The following is a 27,598-nucleotide window of genomic DNA, read 5'->3' as shown; positions in this document are numbered from 1 at the left end:
GGAGCAGAATTAGAGAGTTGGAAAATAGATTGGAACCAGATTATGAAGGGAATTGAATGCCATTGTAAGATGCTTGTGTTTTGTACTATGAGTGGTACAGAGCTAATGGAAGTTCTTAGCAAAGGAGGGGGTAATGATTGGAACTGAATAAGAATAGCACTCCTGGCCAGGCATGGTGGCTCACACCTGTAATCCCAGCACTTTGGGAGGTTGAAGCGGGCGCATCACGACATCAGGAGTTTGAGATTCATCTGGCAACGTAGTGAAGCCCCATCTCTACTAAAAATACAAAAAATTAGCTGGCTGTGGTGGTATGCATCTGCAATCCCAGCTACTTGGGAGGCTGAGGCAGGAGAATGGTGTGGACCCAGAGGCGGAGGTTGCAGTGAGCTGAGATCGTGCCATTGCACTCCAACCCAGGTGACAATGTGAGACTCTGTCTCAAAAAAAGGAATAGCACTCCTTGCTGGTGTGATGAAAATATGAAGGATGGATTGGAGTTGGAAGAAATAAATAGAAATAGTGAAGTAAAAAAATCATGGGGGCTTCGAACCAAGGCAGTGGCAGGTGGGGTAATAAATTGAGCAGATGTGGGAGTTGTTTAAGGGTTAAAATCATCAGGATTCTACACGGCATTCTATGCAGATAGATTTGTTTCTGTGTGAGAAAGTTAAGATGAAATGAAGAGAATATGAGGTTCAAGGCCTTACAATATTGCCATTATCAGAAATGGTAAAGCCAGAAATGAATGTAAGTATAAGAGAATGTAGGGTATGGAAATGTTGACTTATTTTTAACAACATAGTGGAATTTCTCTATGATTCTGACAGCAAACTTGGCCAATTTATGATAAGATTGTGTTACTTCGTAGTAGCTTCAAATGGTTGAGTTTTAAATATAGAGTTTGGAATGGCTCTGTAGTACCTGAAGTATGCCCTTTCTTAGAAAACCTTTCTTATCATTATTCCTACTTAAATAGAAATTTGGAAAGATATAATTTTAAAAATTAATTTTGGGAATCTCATTAGATTCATTTAACTGATCAAACAATAAAGATTTATAATGACTTAAATGTTAATTTTAGTTAAGTCATTGACAGCTAGTTTACCCTTCTTCCCCATCCTCTACCTCTTTCTGTAGTTCCTTGCCTCTGATGTTTTCTGGATCTTTTTTCTTTTTTTCTTTTCTGGAGAAAGGATTTTACTCTGTCACCCAGGCTAGAGTACAGTGGCATGATCACGTTTACTACAGCCTCCACCTCCCAGGATCAAGTGATCCTCTCACCTCAGCCTCCCAAATAGCTGGGTCTACAGGTGTGCACCACCACCCCTGGCTAATTTTTGTATTTTTTGTAAAGATGGGATTTCGCCATGTTGTCCAGGCTTGTCTTGTCCTGGGCTCAAGGAATCTGCCTACCTTGACCTCCCAATGTGCTGGGATTACAGGCATGAGCCACCACACCCAGCCTGTTTTCTTGATCTCTGTGGTTTATTTTTTTCTTAGGTGAATCACAGTATTCTGCTTAAATTCTATATGTATGTCTCTTTGGTCTGAAAGTGAATTTGATCAAGAGAAAAAGATATGAGAAGTTCTTCCTTACAGGGCTCTTTAAAACTGTAGTTATGATTCTTTTATGTCAGTTTGCTTTTAACACCTGTTTGAGACTTTCATGACCACCTTCATATTTGGTGATTCTCTAGAGCAGGGGTCTCCAACTGGTCCGTGGCCTGTTAGGAACTGGACTGTGCAGTGGGAGGTGAATGGTGGGCTAGCAAGTATTACTACCTGAGCTCTGCCTCCTGTGAGATCAGTGGTGGCATTAGATTCTCATAGGAGTGTGGACCCTATTGTGAACTGCACGTGTGAGGGATCTGGGTTGTGTGCTCTAGAATCCAGTTACAGGTGTCTAATGTTCTCCCTTCCATAGAGCTGGGCTACATAGAAAGTACACAGTATTTTTGCCCAAGGAAGGCTGTTTTAAGATTCAAAATTCAGGATTTTTACTGGGGACTGGTCATATATTGACCATGCCATGGGAGTGGCAACCTCCACCTCCTGGATTCAAGTGATTCTTGTACCTCAGCCTCCTGAGTAACTGGGATTACAGGTCCATGGAATTTTGCACTCTGCCTACAAAATTCCAGGCTCTCAGAAGGAAAGTGTTTACTATATGCAATCACATTGTTTACAAACAATTTCAGCAAGCTGGTATAGCAGAATTCAGTGTCCTAAATGGGTAAAACAGCTTTATCAACATAAGGAATATTCTAAAAACCAAGTTCCCAGATGCCAACCAAGGACCAGTCTTACTACAAACAGGTGCTTCTAAAGATTGTAGCATCAGGCCTGCTATGTTAACTCTCCTGTAAAGCTCCCATGCCTTTTACCCAGTTTCAGGCTACCATGTTGCCATTCTGGATTTTTGACTCTCTGAAATGCCATCTTAACCTTTATTATAGCCTAGGTTTCACTGCATCTCAAGATTTTACTTGCTTTTCTTATTGTGGCCTCAATGAGGTCTTCAAATATTAGAAATAGAGAAAAGTAGATCTGCTCTTATATAAGTAGTCTTTAAGAGATTTGAATGATTTCTCTCTGGATCTAGAATAAAAAGAAGCCAGAGATTCTCTTCCTTTCCCCAGATCAGTGGCATTTTCAAGTGTTTTCTTATTCTGTGACTTTTATATTTACAGTTATTTGTATATGTCTGCATATGTCTTACAGTTAAATATTTTTTATTGTTGGTTTTAGAGCAAATGTAACATTTCTTTATGTTTCTCAGTTTCCCCTTTTTCTGTATGTTGATTCTCTTTGAGTATTACCTTATCTCCTATCAGTAGGAGAGCATTTTTAAGAAGTATAGAACATGGATGAGCTCTGGAATAATAGGAAATCATTCTTTGTTGATGGTAATGGAACAATTTCAGTTTCTATGTCCATGAAAAGCATAAAGAAGAGGTAGCAAAAGACATTTGAGAAGATTAGAATATATTTTATCAGAGTCAAGATTTTTTGTATTTACCCACAGAATTTTTGTCCCCCTCTTTTTTTTCTGTATTTTCAAACTGAAACGGGAGAGGAGAATAAATCACAGTGATGTTACTATGACAACAACCTTGGTACCTTAGGGATAAGGATCATGTCCCTTCTGACTGGCTAACTGTAGTTGTTGTTATAATTGGTTTAATTCTCCTCACATCTTAAGAAATTGGGACTGTTTCTAGACTTATTAGGAAACTGGAAGAATGTGTATAGGAAGGAAAATTTGCATATTCATCAATGTTATCCAGAGGAGAAATGTTCAAATTAATGGCAGGGGAAGATTAAGCAAATAAGTATTTGTGTATTTAATGCATATATAAATATTTAATTTGTATATCTAATAAATGTCAATGTTTACACATTTAAAATTTTAAGATTTTATTTATATACCACAAATTAATAAACCACTTTCAATTAAATTATAATGTTTTCTTACCACTTGTAGTATTTTTATTAGATTTCATCTTTTTATGTTAGAATTTAGAATTTTCATAGTCTGTTTTAGTAAGAGCATTGGTAATATGGTGTTTCTGTTTTTGTTTTAAAGTGAGGGGTTCCAGGAGTTTGAGTCAGCAGTGAGGTGTGATGGCAGCAGTGCACTCCAGCCTGGGTGACAGAGCAAGATCCTGTATCTAAAAAAAAAAATATTCTTGGATTTCAACTCTTTTTATCTTGGATTGATACATTTCCTGCAACATGGTTTAAGCTATAAGGCAAAAAAAGAAGGACTAAAACGTTCTTCTGTGTTATTAAAATGTTCACAAGAACCTGGTGAGGTATTAACTTTTTTTCATATGACAAAATTGAGGCTTAGGATCGTAATCTGCTATAGATGGCAAGCTTGTGAGTGGCAGAGATGGATTTTCTTTTCTGTTTTTTTCAACAGCTTTATTGAGGTATGATTTACATACTAAAATTTACTCATGTAAGAGTTCAACTTGATGATTTAACTTTTTTTTTTTTTTTTTTTTTGAGACAGAGTTTCGCTCTTGTTACCCAGGCCGGAGTGCAATGGCGCTATCTTGGCTCACCACAACCTCCGCCTCCTGGGTTCAGGCAATTCTCCTGCCTCAGCCTCCTGAGTAGCTGGGATTATAGGCACGCGCCACTATGCCCAGCTAATTTTTTGTATTTTTTTTAGTAGAGACGGGGTTTCACCATGTTGACCAGGATGGTCTCGATCTCTTGACCTCATGATCCACCCGCCTCGGCCTCCCAAAGTGCTGGGATTACAGGCTTGAGCCACCGCGCCCGGCCCTTAACTTTTTTTTTTTGAGACAGAATCTTGCTCTGTTACCCAGGCTGGAATGCAGTGGCATGATCTCGGCTCATCTCAGCAACCTCCACCTCCTGGGTTCAAGTGATTCTTGTGCCTCAGTCTCCAGAGTAGCTGGTATTACAGGTGTATGCCACCACACCTGGCGAATTTTTTAGTAGAGATGGGGTTTCACCATGTGGACTAGGCTGGTCTCAAACTCCTGGCCTTAAGTGATCTGCCCGCCTCAGCCTCCCAAAGTGCTGAGATTACAGGTGTGAGCCATCATGCCTGGCCAAAATTTTTTTTTTTTTTTTAAAGTTTAGGGGTCTTGCTGTGTTGTCCAGGCTGGACTTGAACTTCTGGGCTCACCTTCCCAAATAGCTGGAACTTACAAGCACGTGCCACAGCACCAGGCATCAACGCAATGTTTTTTTTAGTAAATTTACAGAATTGTGTAAATATTCTCACAGTCTAGTTTTAGAACATTGTCTTTTCTTTTCCTTTTGAGATGGAGTCTTGCTCTGTCACCCAGGCTGGAGTGCAGTGGTGTGATCTCGGTTCACTGCAACCTCCACCTTCCTGGTTTAAGCAATTCCCCTGCCTCAGCCTCCCACATAGCTGGGATTACAGGCACATACCACCATGCCTGGCTAATTTTATTGTATTTTTAGTAGAGATAGGGATTCACCATGTTGGTCAGACTGGTTTCGAAGTCCTGACCTCAGGCAGTCTGCCTGCCTTGGCCTCCCAAAGTATTGGGATTACAAGCGTGAGCCTTCACACCCGGCCAGAAGATTTTCATCACCCTAAAAAGAAACCTGGTGTTTATTTGAGGTTAATGCTTGTTCCTACCCTCAATCTCAGACAACCATTGATTTGCTTTTTCTGGAAATTTCATATAAATGGAATTGTACAAAACGTAGTCTGTTCTTTTTCACTTAGCATACTGTTTTTGAGATTAATCACTGTTGTCACATATGTTGGTAGTTCCTTCTTTTTTTTTTTTTTTTTTTGAGTTGGAGTCTCAACTCTGTCGCTAAGGCTGGAGTGCAGTGGCGTAATCTCAGCTCAGTGCAACCTCCGCCTCCTAGGTTCAAAGATTCTCCTGCTTCAACCTTTCTAGTAGCTGGGACGAGGAGCGTGCGCCACCACACCTGGCTAATTTTTGTATTTTTACTACAGGTGGGGTTTCACCATGTTGCTCAGACTGGTCTTGAACTCCTGAGCTCTAAAGTGATCTGCCTACCTCGGCTTCCCAGAGAGTTAGGGTTACAGGCATGAGCCACCGTCCCTGGCTCATTCTTTTTTATTGCCAAATGATTATTCTACTATATGAATATACCACATTTTATTTATCAATTTACCAGTTGATAAACTATTGAACCATTTCCAGTTTTTGACTATTATGAGTAATGTTATAAAAATTCTTGTGCAAATCTTTATGTCAAAGGAAATTGTTGAGTCATATGATAAGTCTATGTTTTAACTCTATCACAAATTTCCAAAGTGTTTTCCAAAGTGACTGTACCATTTTATATTTTAGGAACAGTGCATAGGGTTCCAGTTTCATTATTTCCTGGCAAACGTCTGTTATTGACAGTATTTTTGATTATAGCCATTCTGATAGACATGTAGTGTAATTGTGCTGTTAATTTGTATCTCCTTAATGACTAATGATGTTGAGCAACTTTTTTTTTATACTTTAAGTGTTGGGATACATGTGCAGAATGTGCAGGTTTGTTACATAGGTATACACATGCCATGATGATTTGCTGCACCCATCAACCCGTCATCTGCATTAGATGTTTCTCCTAATGCTATACCTTCCCTCACCCCCGACCCCCCAACAGGCCTTGGTGTGTGATGTTCCTCTCCCTGTGTCCATGTGTTCTCATTGTCCAACTCCCACTTATGAGTAAGAAAATGTAGTGTTTGGTTTTCTGTTCCTGTGTTAGTTTGCTGAGGATGATGGTTTCCAGCTTTATCCATGTCCCTGCAAAGGACATGAACCCATCCTTTTACATGGCTACATAGTATTCCATGGTGTATATGTGCCACATTTCCTTCATCCAGTCTATCATTGATGGGGATTTGGGTTGCTTCCAAGTCTTTGCTGTTGTGAACAGTGCTGCAATAAACACACATGTGCATGTGTCTTTACAGTAGAATGATTTATAGTCCTTGGGTATATACCTAGTAATGGGATTGCTGGGTCAAATGGAATTTCTATTTCTAGATCCTTGAGGAATCGCCACACTGTCTTCCACAATGATTCAACTAATTTACACTCCCACCAACAGTGTAAAATGGTTCCTATTTCTCTACATCCTCTCCAGCATCTGTTGTTTCCTGACATTTTAATGATCACCATTCTAACTGGCGTGAAATGGTATCTCATTGTGGTTTTAATTTGCATTTCTCTAATGACCAGTGATGATTAAATTGTTTTAATATGTTTCTTGGCTGCATAAATGTCTTTTTTTGAGAAGCATCTGTTCATATCCTTCGCCCACTTTTTGATGGGGTTGTTTTTTACTTGTAAATTTGTCTAAGTTCTTTGTAGATTCTGGATATTAGCCCTTTGTCAGATGGATAGATTGCAAAACTTTTCTCTCATTCTGTAGTTACCTGTTCACTCAGATGGTAGTTTCTTTTGCTGTGCAAAAGCTCTTTAGTTTATTTAGATCCCAATTGCCAATTTTGGCTTTTATTGCCATTGCTTTTAGTGTTTTAGTCATGAATCCTTTGCCTTTGCCTAGGTCCCGAATGGTATTGTCTAGGTTTGCTTCTAGGATATTTATAGTTTTAGGTCTTCTTTTTAAGTCTTTAATCCATCTTGAGTTAATTTTTGTATAAGGTGTAAGGAAGGGGTCCAGTTTCAGTTTTCTGCATGTGGCTAGCCAGTTTTCCCAATATCATTTATTAAATAGGGAATCCTTTCCCCATTGCTTGTTTTCAGGTTTGTGAAAGATCAGGTGGTTGTAGGCATTATTTCTGAGACCTCTGTTCTGTTCCATTGGTCTATATCTCTGTTTTGGTGCCAGTGCCATGCTGTTTTGTTTACTGTAGCCTTGTAGTATAGTTTGAAGTCAGGTAGCACAATGCCTCCAGCTTTGTTATTTTTGCTTAGGATTGTCTTGGATATACGGTCTCTTTTTGGTTCCATATGAAGTTTGAAGTAGTTTTTTTCTAATTCTTTAAAGAAAGTCAGTGGTAGCTTGATGGCGATAGCATTGAATCTCTAAATTACTTTTGACAGTATGGTCATTTTCATAATATTGATTTTTCCTCTTCGTGAGTGTGGAATGTTTTTCCATTTGTTTGTGTCTTTTCTTATTTCCTTGTCTCTGATAAAATAGACTTTAAACCATCAAAGATCAAAAAAGACAAAGGAGGGCATTACATAATGGTAAAGGGATCAATGCAACAAGAAGAGCTAACTATTGTAAATATATATGCACCTAATACAGGAGCACCCAGATTCATAAAGCAAGTTTTTATTTATTTATTTATTTATATTTATTTTTTATTTTTTATTGCGTTTTAGGTTTTGGGGTACATGTGAAAAACATGAAAGATTGTTGCATAGGTGCATACATGGCAGTGTGATTTGCTGCCTTCCTCCCCTTCACCTATATGTGGCATTTCTACCCATGCTATCTCTTCCCAACTCCCGACCCCCTGCTGTTCCTCCCCTATTTCTCCCCAACAGACCCCAGTGTATAGTGCTCCCCTCCCTGTGTCCATGTGTTCTCATTGTTGAACACGTGCCTGTGAGTGAGAACATGCGGTGTTTGATTTTGTGTTCTTGTGTCAGTTTGCTGAGAATGATGGTTTCCAGGTTCATCCATGACCCTACAAAGGACACGAACTTATCGTTTTTGAAGGCTGCATAATATTCCATGGTGTATATGTGCCACATTTTCCCTGTCCAGTCTATCATTGATGGGCATTTGGGTTGGTTCCAGGTCTTTGCTATTGTAAACTGTGCTGCAATGAACATTCGTGTGCATGTGTCCTTATAGTAGAACGATTTATAATCCTTTGGATCTATACCCAGTAATGGGATTTCTGGGTCAAATGGAATTTCTATTTCTAGGTCCTTGAGGAATCGCCACACTGTCTTCCAAAATGGTTGAACTAATTTACACTCCCACCAACAGTGTAAAAGTGTTCCTATTTCTCCACATCCTGTCCAGCATCTGTTGTCTCCAGATTTTTTAATGATCGCCATTCTAACTGGCGTGAGATGGTATCTTAATGTAGTTTTGATTTGTATTTCTCTAATGACCAGTGATGATTAGCATTTTTTCATATGTCTGTTGGCCTCATGTATGTCTTCTTTTGTAAAGTATCTGTTCATATCCCTTGCCCAGTTTTGAATGGGCTTGTTTGTTTTTTTCTTGTAAATCTGTTTTAGTTCGTTGTTCATTCTGGATATCAGCCCTTGTCAGATGGGTAAGCTGCAAAAATTTTTTCCCATTCTGTTGGTTGCCGATTCACTCTAATGACTGTTTCTTTTGCCATGCAGAAGCTGTGGAGTTTGATTCGGTCCCATTTGTCTATTTTGGCTTTTGTTGCCAATGCTTTTGGTTTTTTGGTCATGAAGTCTTTGCCTATGCCTATGTCCTGAATGGTTTTGCCTAGGTTTTCTTCTAGGGTTTTTATGGTGTTAGGTCTTATGTTTAAGTCTTTAATCCATCTGGAGTTAATTTTAGTGTAAGGTGTCAGGAAGGGGTCGAGTTTCTGCTTTCTGCATATGGCTAGCCAGTTTTCCCAACACCACTTATTAAGCAGGGAATCCTTTCTCATTGCTTGTTTTTGTCAGGTTTGTCAAAGATCGGCTGGTTGTAGATATGTTGTGTTGCCTCCGAGGCCTCTGTTCTGTTCCATTGGTCTATATCTCTGTTTTGATACCAGCACCATGCTGTTTTGATTGCTGTAGCCTTGTAGCATAGTTTGATGTCTGGTAGTGTGATGCCTCCCACTTTGTTCTTTTTGCTTAGAATTGATTTGGCTATGCGGGCTATCTTTTGGTTCCATATGAAATTTAAAGTGGTTTTTTCCAGTTCTGTGAAGAAGGTCATTGGTAGCTTGATGGGGATAGCGTTGAATGTGTAAATTACTTTGGGCAGTATGGCCATTTTCACGATATTGATTCTTCCTAATCATGAACAGGCAATGTTTCTCCATCTGTTAGTGTCCTCTCTTACTTCGTTGAGCAGTGGTTTGTAGTTCTCCTTGAAGAGGTCCTTTACGTTTCTTGTTAGTTGTATTCCTAGGTATTTTATTCTCTTTGTAGCAATTGTGAATGGCAGTTCGTTTTTGATTTGACTCTCTTTAAGTCTGTTATTGGTGTATAGGAATACTTGTGATTTTTGCACATTGATTTTGTATCCTGAGACTTTGCTGAAGTTGCTTATCAGTTTCAGGAGATTTTGGGCTGAGACGATGGGGTCTTCTAGATATACAATCATGTCGTCTGCAAATAGAGACAATTTGACTTCCTCCTTTCCTAATTGAATACCCTTTATTTCTTTTTCTTGCCTGAATGCTCTGGCTATAACTTCCAGTACTATATTGAATAGGAGTGGTGAGGGAGGGCATCCTTGTCTAGTGCCAGATTTCAAAGGGAATGCTTCCAGTTTTTACCCATTCAGTATGATATTGGCTGTTGGTTTGTTGTAAATAGCTTTTATTATTTTGAGATATGTTCCGTCAATACCTAGTTTATTGAGGATTTTTAGCATAAAGGGCTGTTGAATTTTGTCGAAGGCCTTCTCTGCATCAATTGAGATAATCATGTGGTTTTTGTCTTTGGTTCTGTTTATGTGGTGAATTACATTTATAGACTTGGGTAGGTTGAACCAGCCTTGCATCCCGGGGATGAATCCTACTTGATCATGGTGGATAAGCTTTTTGATGTGCTGTTGTAATCGGCTTGCCAGTATTTTATTGAAGATTTTTGCATCTATGTTCATCATGGATATTGGCCTGTAGTTTTCTTTTCTTATTGAGTCTCTGCCGGGTTTTGGTATCAGGATGATGTTGGTCTCATAAAATGATTTGGGAAGGATTCCCTCTTTTTGGATTATTTGGAATAGTTTTAGAAGGAATGGTACCAGTTCCTCTTTGTATGTCTGGTAGAATTCGGCTGTGAACCCATCTGGGCCTGGGCTTTTTTTGGGTGGTAGGCTCTTAGTTGCTGCCTTGACTTCAGACCTTGTTATTGGTCTATTCAGGGTTTCGACTTCTTCCTGGTTTAGGCTTGGGAGGAGGCTACTGTCCAGGAATTTATCCATTTCTTCCAGGTTTTCTAGTTTATGTGCATAGAGTTGTTTGTAATAATCTCTGATGATGGTTTGAATTTCTGTGGAATCTGTGGTGATATCGCTTTTATCATTTTTTATTGCATCTATTTGGTTATTCTCTCTTTTCTTTTTTATTAATCTGGCTAGTGGTCTATTTTGTTGATCTTTTCAAAAAACCAGCTCCTGAATTTATTGATTTTTTGAAGGGTTTTTCATGTCTCTATCTCTTCAGTTCTACTCTGATCTTAGTTATTTCTTGTCTTCTGCTAGCTTTTGAGTTTTTTTGATCTTGCTCCTCTAGCTCTTTCAATTTTGACGATAGGGTGTCAATTTTAGATCTCTCCTTGCTTCTCATGTAGGCACTTATTGCTATATATTTTCCTCTAGAGACTGCTTTAAATGTGTCCCAGGGATTCTGGTATGTGGTGTCTTTGCTCTCGTTGGTTTCAAAGAACATCTTTATTTCTGCCTTCATTTCATTGTTTTTATCCAGTGAACATTCAGGAGAAAGTTGTTCATTTTCCATGAAGCTGTGCGGTTCTGGGTTGGTTTCTGAATTCGGAGTTCTAACTTGATTGCACTGTGGTCTGAGAGACTGTTTTTTATGGTTTCCGTTCTTTTGCATTTGCTGAGGAGTGATTTACTTCCAATTATGTGGTCAATTTTAGAGTAGGTGTGATGTGGTGCTGAGAAGAATGTATATTCTGTGGATTTGGGGTGGAGAGTTCTGTAAATGTCTATTAGGTTTGCTTGTTCCAGGTCTGAGTTCAAGTCCTGGATATCCTCGTTAATTTTCTGTCTCATTGATCTAATATTGACAATGGTGTGTTGAAGTCTCCCACTGTTATTGTGTGGGAGTCTACGTCTCTTTGTAAGTCATTAAGAACTTGCCTTATGTATCTGGGTGCTCCTGTATTAGGTGCGTATATATTTAGGATCATTAGCTCTTCTTGTTGCATTGATCCTTTTACCATTATGTAATGTCCTTCTTTGTCTCTTTTGATCTTTGTTGCTTTAAAGTCTATTTTATCAGAGATGAGAATTGCAACTGCTGCTTTTTTTTGCTCTCCATTTGCTTGGTAAATCTTCCTCCCTCCCTTTATTTTTAGCCTTTGTGTATCCTTGCATGTGAGATGGGTTTCCTGGATACAGCACACTGATGGATTTTGGCTTTTCATCCAATTTGCCAGTCTGTTTCTTTTGATTGGGGCATTTATTTAGTCCATTTACGTTTAGGGTTAATATTGTTATGTGTGAATTTGATACTGCCATTTTGTTGCTAGCCAGCGGTTTTGCCCGTTAGTTGATGCAGATTCTTCATTGTGTTGATGCTCTTTTCACATTTGGTATGTTTTTGGAGTGGCTGGTACTGGTTGTTCTTTTGTATGTGTAGTGCCTCTTTCAGGAGCTCTTGTAAAACAAGTCTGATGAAATCTCTGAGTACTTGCTTGTTCACAAAGGATTTTATTTTTCCTTCACTTATGAAGCTTAGTTTGGCTGGATATGAAATTCTGGGTTGAAAGTTCTTTTCTTTAAGGATGTTGAATATTGGCCCCCACTCTCTTCTGGCTTGTAGGGTTTCTACTGAGAGATCTGCTGTGAGTCTGATGGACTTCCCTTTGTGAGTGACCCGACCTTTCTCTCTGGCTGCCCTTAGCATTTTCTCCTTCATTTCAACCCTGGTGAATCTGACAATTATATGCCTTGGGGTTGCTCTTCTTGAGGAATATCTTTGTGGTGTTCTCTGTATTTCCTGGACTTGAATATTGCCCTGCCTTGCTAGGTTGGAGAAGTTTTCCTAGATAATATCCTGAAGAGTATTTTCCAGCTTGGATTCATTCTCTTCGTCAGATTCAGGTACACCTATCAAACGTAGATTAGGTCTTTTCACATAGTCCCATATTTCTTGTTGACTTTGTTCATTCCTTTTTACTCTGTTTTCTCTAATCTTCCCTTCTCGTTTTATTTCATTGAGTTGATCTTTGACCTCTGATATCCTTTCTTCTGCTTGGTCAATTCGGCTGTTGAAACTTGTGCATGCTTCGTGAAGTTCTCGTGTTGTGTTTTTCAGCTCCATCAATTCACTCATATTCCTCTCTAAGTTGTCCATTCTTGTTAGCATTTCATCAAGGCTTTTTTCAAGGTTCTTGGTTTCTTTGCATTGGGTTAGAACATGTTCTTTTAGCTCACGGAAGTTTCTTATTACCCACTCTCTGAAGCCTGGTTCTTTCATTTCATCACACTTATTCTCCATCCAGTCTTGTTCCCTTGCTGGTGAGGAGTTGTGATCCCTTGGAGGAGGAGAGGTGTTCTGGTTTCACGTGTTTTCATCCTTTTTGTGCTGGTTTCTTCCCATCTTTATGGATTTATACACCTGTCGACTTTGTAGTTCTGACTTTCCGATTGGGTCTCTGAGTGGATGTCCTGTTTGTTGATGATGAAGTTATTTCTTTTACTTAGTTTTCCTTTGAACTGGCCTCTCTGCTGTAGGACTGCTAAAGTCCACTCCAGGCCCTACTTGCCTGGAGATCACTTGCAGCAGCTGCCGAACAGTAAAGGTTGCTACCAGTTTCTTCTTCTGCTTTGTCCCAGAAGGATTCCTGCCAAACATCAGTCTGAGCTCTCCTTTATGAGGTGACTGTTTGGACATACGGGGGTCAGGGAGCTGCTTGAGGAAACAGTCTGTCCTTTATAGTAGCTCAAGTGCTGAACTTTGAGCTACATTGTTCATTCAGAGCTACTGGGCAGGTATGTTTAAGTCTGCAGCAGCAGAACTCATAAACCCCTTTTTTTCCCCAGGTGTTCTGTCCCAGGGAGTTAGGGCTTTATGAGTTTCCGCTGTGCTGCTGTCTTTTTTTTTTTTTTTCCTTCAGGGCTGCCCTGCCCACAAGGATGCAGCGTAGTCACTCTCTGCCTGCAGAGGCTTCGCTGAGCTGCTGTGGGCTCCGCCCAGTTGCCATGTGAACTTCCTGCAGTCCTGTTTATATGGGTGTAGTTAGAACTGCCTTGGCAATGGTGGCCCGCCTGTGTAATGACGGACTCTCTCTGTAGTGGCAGGTTCCCTCGGCAATGGCAGGCTGCCTAAGCAATGGCGGACTGCCTCCGTAGTGGTGGAGTGCTTTGGTAATGGCAGACGCCCCTCTCCCACAGAGCTGGACTGTCCCGGGTTCAGCTGTGCTTGCTGTGAAGCTCTCAACCCAGAGCGTTTCCAATTGCTGTTTTTTTGTTTTTGTTTTTGTTTTTGTGGGGGTGGGTACAGCCGGGCCTGATCACCTGGCTCCCTGCCTCAGAGCCTTTTGTTTTTTAGTTGAACAGTCGGCTCTCTCCCAGGTGTCCTGGTCGCCTGTTGACAAGGCGCTGGGATCTGTGTGATTTCCCGTGTAGCGACCCACTGCGCCGGCTGAAACCGCGGCTCTGAGACTCGTGGCACTTTTTTGCCTGGGAATCTCCTGGCCTGGCTCCCTGTTTCAGCTCCCCTTGTTGGCTAAGTGGGGACACAGTGCCGTTTACTCTGCACTGGGAACCGCCGCATCGGGGCGCTGGCAAAACAGCCACCTTGGCCAAAACACCTGCGCTGGTGACCCGTGGGGCTCCTCCGCCTGGGAATCTCCTGGTCTGTGGGCAATAAAAATCTGTCTGGAAATGCAGTGTCCACTCACCCTCTGCACTTTCACTGAGAGGTGCAATCCTGAGCTTCTCCTAACCGGCCATCTTAGCAAGTTCTTAAAGACCTACAAAGAGACTTAGACTCCCACACAATACTAATGGAGACATTAACATCCCACTATCAATATTAGACAGATCAATGAGACAGAAAATTAACAAATGTATTCAGGACTTGAACTGAGCTCTGGACCAAGCAGACCTAATATGTATCTACAGAACTCTCCACCCCATATCAACAGAATTTACATTTTTCTCAGTACCACATCAAAATTACTCTAAAATTGACCACATAAATGGAAGTAAAACACTCCTCAGCAAATGAAAAGGAATGAAAATCATAGCAAACAGTCTCTCAGACCACAGTACAATCAAATTAGAACTAACTTGGGATTAAGAAAGTCAGTCAAAACTGCACAACGATACGGAAACTGAACAACCTGTTCCTGAATGACTACTGGGCAAATAACAAAATTAAGGCAGAAAATTTGAAACCAATGAGAACAAAGACAGAATATATCAGAATTTCTGGGACACAGCTAAAGCAGTGTTTAGAGGGAAATTTATAGTACTAAATGCCCACAGGAGAAAATGGGAAAGATCTAAAATTGACACCCTAAAATCACCATTTCACAAAAAGAACTAGAGAAAGAAGAGCAAACAATTTCAAAAGCTACCAGAAGACAAGAAATAACTAAGATCAGAGTAAAACTGAAGAAGATAGAGACACAAAAAGCCTTCAAAAAATCAGGAGCTGGTTTTTTGAAAAGATTAATGAAGTGTGGTAGACTGTTAGCTAGACTAATAAAGAAGAAAAGAGAGAAGAATCAAATAGACACAATAAAAAAATGATAAAGGGGATATCACCACTGAGTGCACAGAAATATAGACTACCATCAGAGAATACTATAAACACCTCTACGCAAATAAACTAGAAAATCTAGAAGAAATATATAAATTCTTAGACACATACACCCTCCCAAGACTAAACCAGGAAGAAGTTGAATCCCCGAATTGACCAATAACAAGTTCTGAAATTGAGGCAGTAATAGCCTACTAACCAAAACAGCGCAAGACCAGACGGATTCACAGCCAAATTCTACCAGAGGTACAAAGAGGAGCTGGTACCCATTCCTTCTGATATTATTCCAAACAATAGAAAAAGAGGGACTCCTCCCTAACTCATTTTATGAGGCCAGCATCATCTTGATACCAAAACCTGGCAGAGACACAACAAAAAAGAAAATTTCGGGCCAGTGTCCCTGATGAACATTGATGCGAAAATACTCAAAAAATACTGGCAAACTGAATCCAGCAGCACATCAAAAAGCTTATTCTCCCCAATCAAATTGGCGTCTTCCCTGGGGTGCAAGGCTGGTTCAGCATACGCAAATCAATAAATGTAATCTATCACAGAAACAGACAAAAACCATGATTCTCTCAACAAATGCAGAGAAGGCCTTCGATAAAATTCAACACTGCTTCATGCTAAAAACTCTCAATAAACCAGGGATTGATGGAATGTATCTCAAAATGAATAATAAGAGCTATTTATGACAGACCCACAGCCAACATCATACTGAATGGGCAAAAGCTGGAAGCATTCTCTTTGAAAACCAGCACAGGATGAGGATGCCCTCTCTCACCACTCCTATTCAACATGGTATCAAAAGTTCTGGCCGGAGCAATCAGGCAAGAAAAAGAAATAAAGGGTATTCAGATAGGAAGAGAGGAAGTCAAATTGTCTCTGTTTGCAGGTGATACGATTGTATATTTAGAAAACTCCATTGTCTCAGCCCAAAATCTACTTAAGCTGATAAGCAACTTCAGCAAAGTCTAAGGATACAAAATCTATGTGCATAAATCACAAGCCTTCCTATACACCAATAACAGCCAAACAGAGAGCCAAATCATGAGTGAACTCCCATTCACAATTGCTATAAAGAGAATAAAATACCTAGGAATACAACCTACAAGGAATGTGAATGACCTCTTCAAGGAGAACTATAAACCATGGAGCAATTTTTTATGTGCTTTTTATTCATTTGTATACCTTCTTTTGTGAAATATCTATTCATATTTTCCCAATTTTTATTTTTGTAATTTGTTGTTTTTATTGAGTTATAAGAGAATTTTTGGAGACAAATTCTTTATGAGATACATGATTTGCAATGATTTTCTATTTTATGACTTGACTTTTCATTTTCTTAAGTTTTTAATTTTGATAATTTCAGTTAACTTTTTTTTGGTATAGATTCTGTTTCTGGTATCAAATTTAAGAAAACTTGCCTCATCCAAGGTCATAGAAATTTTCTCCTTTGTTTTCTTCTTGAACAAGTTTGAGCAAACTGTAGCCTGTGAATTCCATCTGGCCCATAGCCTACTTTTGTAAATAAAGTTTGATTTAAACATAGCCAACTTCTGTATTTACATACTGTTTGTGCCTGCCTTCTCTGCCTGAACTGTTAAGCAGTTGCTATACTGTATCGCCCAGAAAACCTGAAATACTTAATGGCCCGTTTGAAAAGATGTTTGTTGACCCTTGTTCTAGAAGTGTTACAGTTTTAGCTCTTGTAGTTCTAGGATCCAATTTTAGTTAATTTTTGTATATGGTCTGAGGCAGAGAGACAAGTTCATTATCATTTTTATTTTTATCTTTATTTTGCTGTGTGGATATACAGTTGTACCATTTGTTGAAAAACTCTCCTATATGTAATATATTATTTTTTTTCTGGCTGCTTTCAAGGTTTTCTTCTTCTGTTTTTAACTGTTCGATTATGTTATATCTAGGTGAGGATCTCTTTGTGCTTACCTTACTTCGGATTTTTGTTGAATTCCTTAGATCTGTAGGTTAAAATGTTTTTTTTTTCATGAAATTTGTAAAGTTTTCAGCAGTTATTTCTTCTAATATTTTTACTGTTCCCTCTCCCGAGCTCCCATTATATATATGCATGCTGGTATGCTTGATATTGTTTACAAGTCTTCAGTGCTCTGTTCTTTTTCTCTGTACTGATTAATTTCTTCATCTGTAATTTCACAGACTGCTTCTTATGTATCAAATCTGCTCTTCAGATCATCTATTGAACTCAAGTGAATTTTTTATTTGTTACTATTCAGCTCTAAAATTTCCGCTTGGTTCTTTTTAATCGTTTGCATTTCTTTTTTTTTTTTTTTTTTGAGATGGAGTTTCGCTCGTTACCCAGGCTGGAGTGCAATGGCGAGATCTCGGCTCACCGCAACCTCCGCCTCCTGGGTTCAGGCAATTCTCCTGCCTCAGCCTCCTGAGTAGCTGGGATTACAGGCACGCGCCACCATGCCCAGCTAATTTTTTGTATTAGTAGAGACGGGGTTTCACCATGTTGACCAGGATGGTCTCGATCTCTCGACCTCGTGATCCACCCGCCTCGGCCTCCCAAAGTGCTGGGATTACAGGCTTGAGCCACCGCGCCCGGCCAATAGTTTGCATTTCTTTGTTGATATTCCCAATTTGTCTAGTTATATCATCATAACGTTGAGCATGGCTTCCTGTAATTCTTCAAATATATTTATAGTAACTCCTTTGAAGTTTTTGTCTGCTAAATCTAATATTTGCTCTTACTCAGATACATCTTCTGCTGGCTGCTTATTTTTCCCCCCGAATATGGGTCATAGTTTGCTGTTTCTTTGCATGACTTACAATTTTTTCTTGAAACTGTACATTTTGTGTAGTATGTTATAGTAACCTTAGATTCTGTTTTTATTCTTTTTTTTTCCTCTTGCACATTGTATTTATTTATTCACTCTAACTTTCACGGACTTCAGCTGCAGCATCTGTCTCTCCCACTATGTGTAGCTACTTATGTGTGTCCCCAGCTTTTAAAAGTTTTTAATGTTAAGGTTGGTTTTGTATGGTTTCCACTTGCAATTGAATAATTTAGTGCTTAGCTAATTATTGGTTGAATACTGTACCTAAACATCTTGAGCCAGTAAGGCCTTCACCCTCTGTTGGGAGACTGTATGGAAGGTGTGAAGGAAGGATCACTTGGGCTCAGAGTTTGAAGCTAGCCTGGGCAACATAGTGAGACCCTGTTTCTAATTTAAAGAAAAAATCAACTAATTGTAGTCTGTTTTCATGTTTTTCTCTTTTACTTTTTACTATGTTGTCTTTGACCTAAGCCCTGTGCGTGCACTCAAATTTTCTGTTAGCCAGGGGTATGTGGAGAGCTAGGTCTCTCAGGTTTCCAGCTTCCCCTGTGCATACACTGCCAGTCTGTCAGTTGGTCTGCATTTTGTGTGAAACTTAGCACCTTATGGGGCTCCCCTGTACATGTGCGCAGTCTCCTAGTCAGCCAGTGTTGTGTGGAGGGCATAGGTTATCTCTTTAGGATAGGTGGAAAATTTATCAAGTCTCTTCGTGGCTTTTCCATTTCCAGGATCTTTCTATTAAATTTCTAGCTAGTCCTCAGGTTTCTGGCTCACCCCGACAACAGCAATCTTGGGCTAGGAAATCTGCAAGCTTTTGTGTTTCCTACTGAATGTGGGTTTTCCACCCTCTGCTCCAAATCAAAGTCATCCCCTTTTTGCAATGAAGGTGCTGGTTTCTTGATGTAACTTTTACTTCAGTGGAGCTGGGGTAGGGGATGGAGGCAGCTCCTGGTAGGATGCCAGATTTCCACTGTTGTTACCAAGAAATTCTGTAGGTTTTCATGAATATGCTTCCGTCATTGTGGGTTTTTTGTTTTGTTTTTGTTTTGTTTTGTTTTGTCTTTGGTCAATTTCCATAGCACAAAGATGGTTGTTTTTGATGCTTTTATTCAGTTTTATAATTACTTTTTGGGAATGACATTTTGTATTCCTTTACTGGAAAGTTCTACTTCAGATCTTGGATTTTAAATCCTACTAGTATTACATTTCAAAGCTAAGTGGTCTTTTCTCTAATTAGAACAAGTAATTTTTTAAAAAGAGAGATGACAGAGGGGTGGATGAATGAGCCTCGATTCAAATCCTAGGTTTCTACAGAGGGCATAGTTTTATATCTCCTTATAAATTTGCAAGCTCAAACTGAGGTTAATTGAAGGGATTAATGGCTCTTGTGGAGAGTAGACATGTGTTGTTTATTCAGAGTGAGCCAACTATTGTGACAAAGTACCTTTCCTATAGTGTTCTTTTGTTCATAACAATTTTATGAAATAAGTATTGTAATTATGATCATTTTGCAGATAAGGAAATATATTTGCAAGTTGGGAACTTACCTATGCTCTGAACATTTGTATGTGGCGGGGATGGCTCTTGAACGCATTTCTTCTGGTTTCTACCTGTTCTTTATACTCTGTATAACTGCTTCCCAGTCATATCATAATTACTTGCAGACTCTTTGATGGTCTTAATGTATTTTTTTTTATGTAGTTAGTAGTTGAGGTTAGAATAATTAATTATTTTCTTTCAATTGATAATCACTCTTAACTAATTGAAGAGCCCCATTCAGTCAGGCAGTTATTTAGCAAACTGGTAAGAGTTAGAGCAAGAGTTCCTGTGGCAGCTTCCTCTGCCAGCTTCCTTTTTTTCTCTTACTCCCTAGATGCAGATTCTGCCCAAGAAGCCCCTGCATTGCAGAGGGACTGGAGATCTGTATGATCTGTTTATTTCGCAATTGACAGGGTAAGGGGGCCTTATGGGGGAGGTGCTTGGGTGCCCTAAATTTAGCTTTATGCAGCTGGGCTAACATTTATTTGGGGATTACTTAAACTTAATATTTTTAAAAACTTTTATGAATTTTGTTTGTCCTATATCAGTTAAGTGCCAGATTATCATATTAAAAAGCATTTATTGTAATGGCTTGTTTTTAAAAGGTCCTGTTCAGAACAACTCAGACAAACATGATTCATGCTTTGAAAATATCAAATCTGGGATCATTTAGAATATACATCACTGAGTATATATAAGTAAAATTTCATGACAATAACATTTTAAAAAAAGGTTTTGAGTGAGCATCTGTTTCTATAGCTCATCGTAGTTATTCTTTATTAATCTACCTTGTTTCTTTTCCATGAATCTGTCAATCTGTAGAGTGAAAAAGGGACTTGCGGATATGCCATAAACATTGTGGGTGGGTGTGGTGTCTTTTTCTTGCTGCTAGAAATTAATACTTACTTCCTTTAATTCTTTGTCTACCCTAGATGCCAATGATATTTGAGTTGTATATTCAGACTGTCTTGTATCTGATCATTAGAATGAGTGTAAAAGTGCAGTTGATAAATCTTACGGGAGCCAAGATGAACTTTTGTAGGTCTTAGTTGGCAGGTTTATAGAACAAGTGCCAGAAATGATGGTTTTTATAATAGGATAGAATTAAAATAGGTGAGGAAGAGTTTAATGCTCTTTTAAAAATCACAGAAGGATTTGACAGGTAACTGTAACCTTGAGGAATACTTGAAAAGAATTGAGTTGGTGCTGTTGTGATAGGCTTGTTTTTTTTTTTTTTCGAGATATTATTATACCTTATTATTATTATTATAGTAAAATAGCTTTGTTTACCTAAAGTAGTAATATGCATTTCTGTAGTTTAAATGGTTATTTTTAGTGTTCTGTATGTCTCATTTTTAATCGTACCCTCGTACCCTTTAAGCATTTAATTTATGGATTTTAAGAATTCAACAATATTATGTATGTTATCCTTATCACTATTAATAAATATTCCACTGTCTAATGCCAACACAGTTGGAAAAGTATTTTTATTCTTAAGCATCTTAAATGACTTTTTTTTTTTTTTTCTGTTTTCTTTAAGCCATAAGGATGAGTTTACCATTATTCCTGTACTGGTTGGAGCTCTGAGTGAGTCAAAAGAACAGGAATTCGGAAAACTCTTCAGTAAATATCTAGCGGATCCTAGTAATCTCTTTGTGGTTTCTTCTGATTTCTGCCATTGGGGTAAGTTCTAGATTTTAACATATCATGGTAGATATTATATACTTCTGGTTAAAGGTATCTTTTCATTCTGAGTTCTGATTTTCAATTCTTTATCACTTTCCTTGGAAAGTTTTACTTCTGGCAGCAATGTTTAAAGTGAATAAAAAATCTTTTGATCCTTTAAAAAGGATCAGATTACAATAGTGGATTATGGGTACATTTCCAAAGGCGACTGGTATAATTGGATTCACACTGTGAAGGCATCCTTGCTTAGACGTTTATTTAGTGGGAGTTAAGACCTTTTTTAACCTCATTTCCAGGTAAGTGTGTATGGTAGATTTTCTGAACTTAGTTGTGGTGGATAAATCCAATGTTCTTTAGGATACAGAAGAGCACTGTGTGCTATGCCAGTCCTTTTCCACATTTCCTTTTTTGTAATTAGTCTTTCTTTTTTTTCCTTTGGTGCTTAGTTTTTGCTCACAATTGCCATCAGTTTAAAACTACCCTCCAAAGATTATAACACTGTGGACTTCATTGGTAATGCTTTTATAAGGGTAAGGATTCTTGAGTAGTTTTTGTAATCATTGTGAATTAGAGTAAGGGCGCTTCATAGTGAATACACCATAAGAGAAGTGAGGTGTTTGTGGACGCCTCTTTTAGTAAACTTGGCTTTTACAGTCTTTGGATGAAGTTTGCTTTCCTTTATCCATTACTGTCCTAGAATATTTCTAAAGTTTTGTTCCTTTTAGGACATCTCTTTGACCTATTAATTTATTGGTTTAAGATGCCAATATCTGTTCATTTATCAGTTATTTCTTTGACTATAAGGAAACCTAAAATGTAAGACCATAATAAGATACAATGCAAGGATAGCCAGAAAAACATCTTCAGTGAAATATAGGGAGCCCATTATATGTCTTACCCAATATATGTCTTACCCATTGATTGCCAGAATTAATTCAACATTTATCTGGCCTGGTTTGGCTGGTGTCTTCTCTTGCTTCTGTCTCTGAATGGCCTTTTCAAAGTTGAGATCTCAGTTCGAGAGAACTATCTTTCATAATGGTATAGATTTGTTTTTTGCATAAGGTACTTATCCTCAACTAGGAGTGATTTTACTCTCAGGGGCGTTTGAAAATGTCTGAAGACATTTTTGATCACCACAGCTGGGATATGGTTTGGAGGGTGGCAATACTAATGGTATCTAATGAGTAGAGTCCAGGGTAGCTGCTAAACAAACATCCCATAATGACACAGGACAGCTCCCACATCAGAGAATAACCTGGCCCAAAATGTCAGGAGTGCTGAGGTTAGGAAACCCAGATTTTTAGGGTATGCAGGTAGTTGTGCTTCCTTTCCAACCCTCAAAGAAGCTCTCAGCATTCTTCTTCTTTTTTTTTAAATCTATTTTTAATATTCAGGGTTCTTTACTTACTGATTCTATTGGTTAGCTGGTTTTCTACCTTTGGCAGAAGTTATATTTTATGGATATAAGTATACTACTTAGACATGAAGACTAAGTAGATGCTTAAAAGGAGTTCTTTTCTGTGGAATTTTGAAATTTAATAATAGGTGACCTTGAAAACTTAAGTATCATTACTGCAAAACAGGGTGTTTTCCTTAATATTGTGAATTTGTGTTGGTAACAAAGCATGTCCGTATGTTTTGAAAATTAAAATTCTTGAAGCAAGTGCCCCATACCCTCTTCATTTTTAAGGCTCTTATGAATCACTTGATTTAAATAATTAGTTCCCTTGATACTATTTTTCAGAACCTGGGCTTTCTCTCTAGGTTGGCAACTTGTGCAACCATAACAGAAATTCACATAAAATATCAGTAAACATTTCAATATTGCTCTTTTCTGTGGAATCATCCTTGTTAACCTCATTAATAAAGAATTCTAAAGCAAGCACAGCCTAGTCCACTGCTATATGTAACTGCAGTGGCTGAGAGAGAAAAGTAAATTTGTTTTACCTTCTACCTAGATTCTCAGAAAATTATTGAGGTTGTTTTGTCTCCTGATTTCTTGAAAATTTTGGTATCTAAATTGTAAGACAGGATTTCCAGGTGATAGCTACAAAAAAGAACTAAAGAATTTTAAAGATTCATAAATAATAGTTATAAGAATTATCCAGAGACTAAAACATTTTTATATTTTGTTTGGTGGTTAAGTAATAGAACTGTCCAAGTGTTGAATTTTTAGTATCACCATCATTACTAATACTCATTAAATGTTTTCTTTGTACTTATGGAAAGCACTGTGCTACTCTTTACTGAGAAATATGTTGGGGTTTTGGGAATAAGTGAAAAGTATAACATAGATAATATTCCAAAAGTGATAGTCTTCTCACTACCATAGTAATTCTTGTAAAATAAGATACCTTTTCTCTTTTGCATGCCTACTGAAGTAATATGAATTATTGACCAGTTATGGGTGAAGCTATCTTAAGAGTTAGGTTTCATGTTTCTCACATTCATACTGTATTGGCGCTGGGCATCTTTCCTAAATTAGTAAGCGTGCCATATTACCATCTTAAAAATTCAGCTTTTTCTTATGAAGATAATACTTAATGGTTTTTCTTTCTGTTTAAAGAGATACTATACAGATTGATTTTTATTATATAAAAGCAATCATAACACTAACTTCTAAATAATTTCACAGGAGGGATTCAGTACCTCATGCAGAGCTTTTAAATGGTTCGTTGAGTTTCCTCTTAACACACTATATTTATAAACACTGAATTTTTGGGGAAAAGTAATTTATGATAGTACACTTGAAAAATTACTCAGATATACACAGTAGAGTTTCTTTGTATTGATTATTAGATTACTGGCATTGACTACATTTTTCACTTCTAGTCATTGGTTCTTTTTATATTGTGTCTACCTTTTGCAGAAAGTAAAGTGAAAACCATGATGATAGAGACATTTCAGATTCTTATGTGTAAATTGGAAAGATTTTTCTTGTTGACCTTATTTGTTAGCCAATATTCTTTATAAAAATGATTTATTTTCTTAAATTTATTTTACCCTAAAGATGTTCATTTTTCAGATGCCTTGTAGCTTTTATTTAGACTTGAAAAGAGACATTAGAGAGAGAAAGGTAGAAATACTGAAGTGTACTCTCAAGTTTTCTTTCTAGTTGAGGTAAGCCAAGGGAGAGACAGGAATCTAGATTCCATTATCCTCCTTCTTTCTATCCTCTCATTTGAGTTATCCAAAAGAAGCCCTCCATTTCTGTTCCTGCTTTGTATTACATCACCAGTCTTGTACATATAGAAATGCCAGGTTATGTTTCTCAGGTAACGAAATAGATAGTTCTACCTCATTTCATCCTTTCTGTTACTAGCAGGAAGTAGAATAAGTGAAAAGACATTTGCCACTAGTCTGTGTGCTTTACCATAGTTAAGTAAATTGTTCCAATACTTCTTGTGCTTATCAAGTTCTATATCCTATAGGATGACTCCGTAGAGAGAATTTTGTCTGAACCTATTTTAAGTTTTCAAATAGTAGAATTTTCATCCTGTTTTCTCAAGTTTCAGTTTTGGCCTTCTTCATATATATGATTGATATTTGTGTTTTCCTGACCTTCCTGAAATTTACATTTCAAAATTTAGATTGTTGGCAGCTTTCAATAACATAATTTTTACTTCTAAGAAGTTTCTAATTGAAATTGGTTTTAACAAAAGTTGATTTTTCAAAAGTGGAGTCATGAGGCTGGTATGGTGGTTTGTGCCTGTAGTCCCAGCTACATGGGAGGCTGAGACAGAAGGATTAATTGAATTTAGCCTGGACAACAAGTGAGACCCCATCTCTAATAAAATATAAACAAAAAGTGAAGTCATGATTTATTTGATTTGCCTTTTATGGTGGTTTTGCAAATCAGTTTAGATAATTTACTTGGTAAATATTTATGACATTATATATATTTTTAAATATGAGAAGTTTACTATAGTCTTTTCAGCAGTTTTGAATTTTTATGCATAAATTTATATTTGTCTTTGTTTACATGACTAGCTTTTTATACATATCTACCACTTATTAAAAGTGGCATTCCCCTAAATATTTATGAAATTTATAATTTACTCAGATTTCTTCTTTAATGTATATTAACGTGATTATTCATGCATAGTCTTTCTGTTAGTCTCTTGGGTATAAAGCTGTTGCTATTTTCTAAATAGTTAAATTGGTTTGAGTGTAAGTTAGCTAATTCTTAAAATATATCTTAACCAAGCCATCATATTTGTCTTCTCAAATAATTGCACATACTGATTTTACATATTTAGTTTTTGACTTTTTGCAGATTTGAGATAAGGCTAATACTTATATAACTAGGACTTCAGCATGAAAGCATGATACTATTTAGCTTTTTGGAGTGATTACCTTATTTGATGCTACTTAGAGAATATTTCCTTTATGAAATACACTTTTTCTTTGGTAGCGATTTCAATTACGAATGTCCCCAGTTTGGGTCCTTAGTATAGAATGGCCTAATAATCTATCTCACAAGGTTGTTGTGAGGTTTAACTCAAATATTTGAAAGTGGTTTAACATATAAGCAATGTGATTAAGTAAATGTATGACAGTATAATTTTTAATGGCTATGTGTCTAAAAAATCTATCTTACTGACTGATCTTTTGGGGACTTTATAGATCAACTTTCCAAGGTCATTATTTATTTTTGCAGTTCAGTGCATAGCTTAATGTTGAGGTATTTAATATTCTTATACCTCTTGTTTTAAGGGAGTTAAAAAGTAGCATTGGTTCTTGTACCATTCATTGTTATGTTTGTCCTCATTAGTTGATTGTTGTGTGTTAAACAGACATCCCTGGAGCTTATTCTCCACACTCTGTGAATCCACTCATTAATCACCAGTCACCTTTGGAGATGGGAAAATTACTTACCTGTATTTCTTTTTCTCAGAAAGCGTGCTCTGGAATGGATTCACAAATGAGCTACCCTCCTTCCCTCAAAGAGTAAGGTTTCTGCTTTACAGGATTTTTTTCTTGGGTTATTTTTCCTCTCATCTTTTGAATTTGAAAAGAACTGAGGGAAGGCACCTGAAGAAACTACTGACATACTCACTAGGGGAGTTCCAAAGCTTGTGCTGCCCCTAGGGGCAGTGTCAATGGCTCTTAAAGCTAGAAAGCTCATACTTGGAGTTGAAACAGGGGCTCAAAGAATCCATTTTCCCAGTGTACCTTCTGAAAGGATAAGTTTCAGGTAAGTAATTTTCTCTTACTATGTGATACGCTTTATTGATACTTGTAAAAGTACAAAAGTCCAGTTCTCCAGGTACATGGACAATTGTATTTTTTATAGTTTAGCTTCATAACCTTTACTGAATGTCAGAAACATAAAAACTGATAAAAATAAAATATATTTGCTCAGGAGATACATAAAATTATAATTTAAGTCAGTAATACATTTTTAGTTAAAGGTATATTTATCATCAATTTATTGTGCTTGTGCTATCATTTTCTTTACTATTAAATAAAATTTTGAGACACTTAACTTTTTAATAATAAAAACCAAAGAATGGTGTTTTAAACTGAAGTTTCTAAGTGGTGATTGACTAAAGTTGTGTGTATGTATGCACGCATATGTAAATACACACATGCATGTAGGTTATGATGATAGCAACTATTTACTTAAAATTAGATGCCTTTTGTATTTATATTGACCAGAATACATTGCTCAAGTGATTTTTAAATATTTGTATAATTTTAAAAAATTACCATGAGACAATTTGAGCTGTTACAAGTAAAATATTTATTCGGTGTAGTAGCTATATGTAGTATGGATTTAGCTACTTAGTTGAAACGTTCTTTAGAGCCCTTCAAATATTTATAGTCAGTTTTTCAGTTACTAAAGTGTGAGGTGGCTACTAAATAGTAACAAAAAGTAGAGCATTTACTCCCATTGGTTCTCTGTGCATTTTGGCATTCTCATTAAATCCCATGCTGATTCAGTATTTTAAAGTATTTCAAACATTTCCTCTTCTTTTCCTTCAGAAGCAGTTTTTAAGTGAAAGTTACATAGAAAATGGTCCATATGAACAAGATAGCAATTTAAAGTATAGACTTTTCACTTTGTGTTAAGGCTTGGTTGACCAACTTCAGCCATTTGGAACAGCAACTCTTAACATGCAATTAAGCATAAAAGAGTTTTGAGTAGCAAATGACTATCACAGAGTATATGCATTTTTCTCTGCACCTGGGAGTAGCAGTAGATTATGTCCCAGTCACAAGGCTTACTGATAGTAGCCAAAATGAATAGCTATGTCCAGAAGCAGAGAAAAGAGAATGTATTAGTGTAAACCTAAAGCAGTTTAGGTTCAAAGACAGAGTTGTATACTACCTTGATTTCCTCCGAGAATGTTGTTCTTACTGTAATGACAGTGAGTCAGAATATTCTTGTCTAAGGTGTTCATTTGTT

The 27,598-nt window shown here is 37.5% G+C and overlaps 1 protein-coding gene across 2 annotated transcripts in view; it reads left to right on the top strand.

Annotated features, from left to right (window-relative positions):
* Window positions 1-27,598, top strand: part of MEMO1 (mediator of cell motility 1) — a 152,369-nt gene that overhangs the window by 93,489 nt on the left and 31,282 nt on the right. For both annotated transcript variants that reach the window (XM_021674429.2, XM_021674430.2), the window contains one exon: window positions 21,038-21,180. In XM_021674429.2, coding sequence (XP_021530104.2) covers window positions 21,038-21,180 — 143 coding nt within the window. The remainder of the gene's footprint in view (window positions 1-21,037; window positions 21,181-27,598) is intronic.

This window comes from Aotus nancymaae, unplaced genomic scaffold, assembly GCF_030222135.1.
Source record: "Aotus nancymaae isolate 86718 unplaced genomic scaffold, 86718_ANA_hifiasm-v0.15.2.pri h1tg000057l, whole genome shotgun sequence".
NCBI lineage: Eukaryota > Metazoa > Chordata > Mammalia > Primates > Aotidae > Aotus > Aotus nancymaae.
Note: the sequence above shows the minus strand (reverse complement) of the source record. Positions and strands in the feature narration are given on the sequence as shown.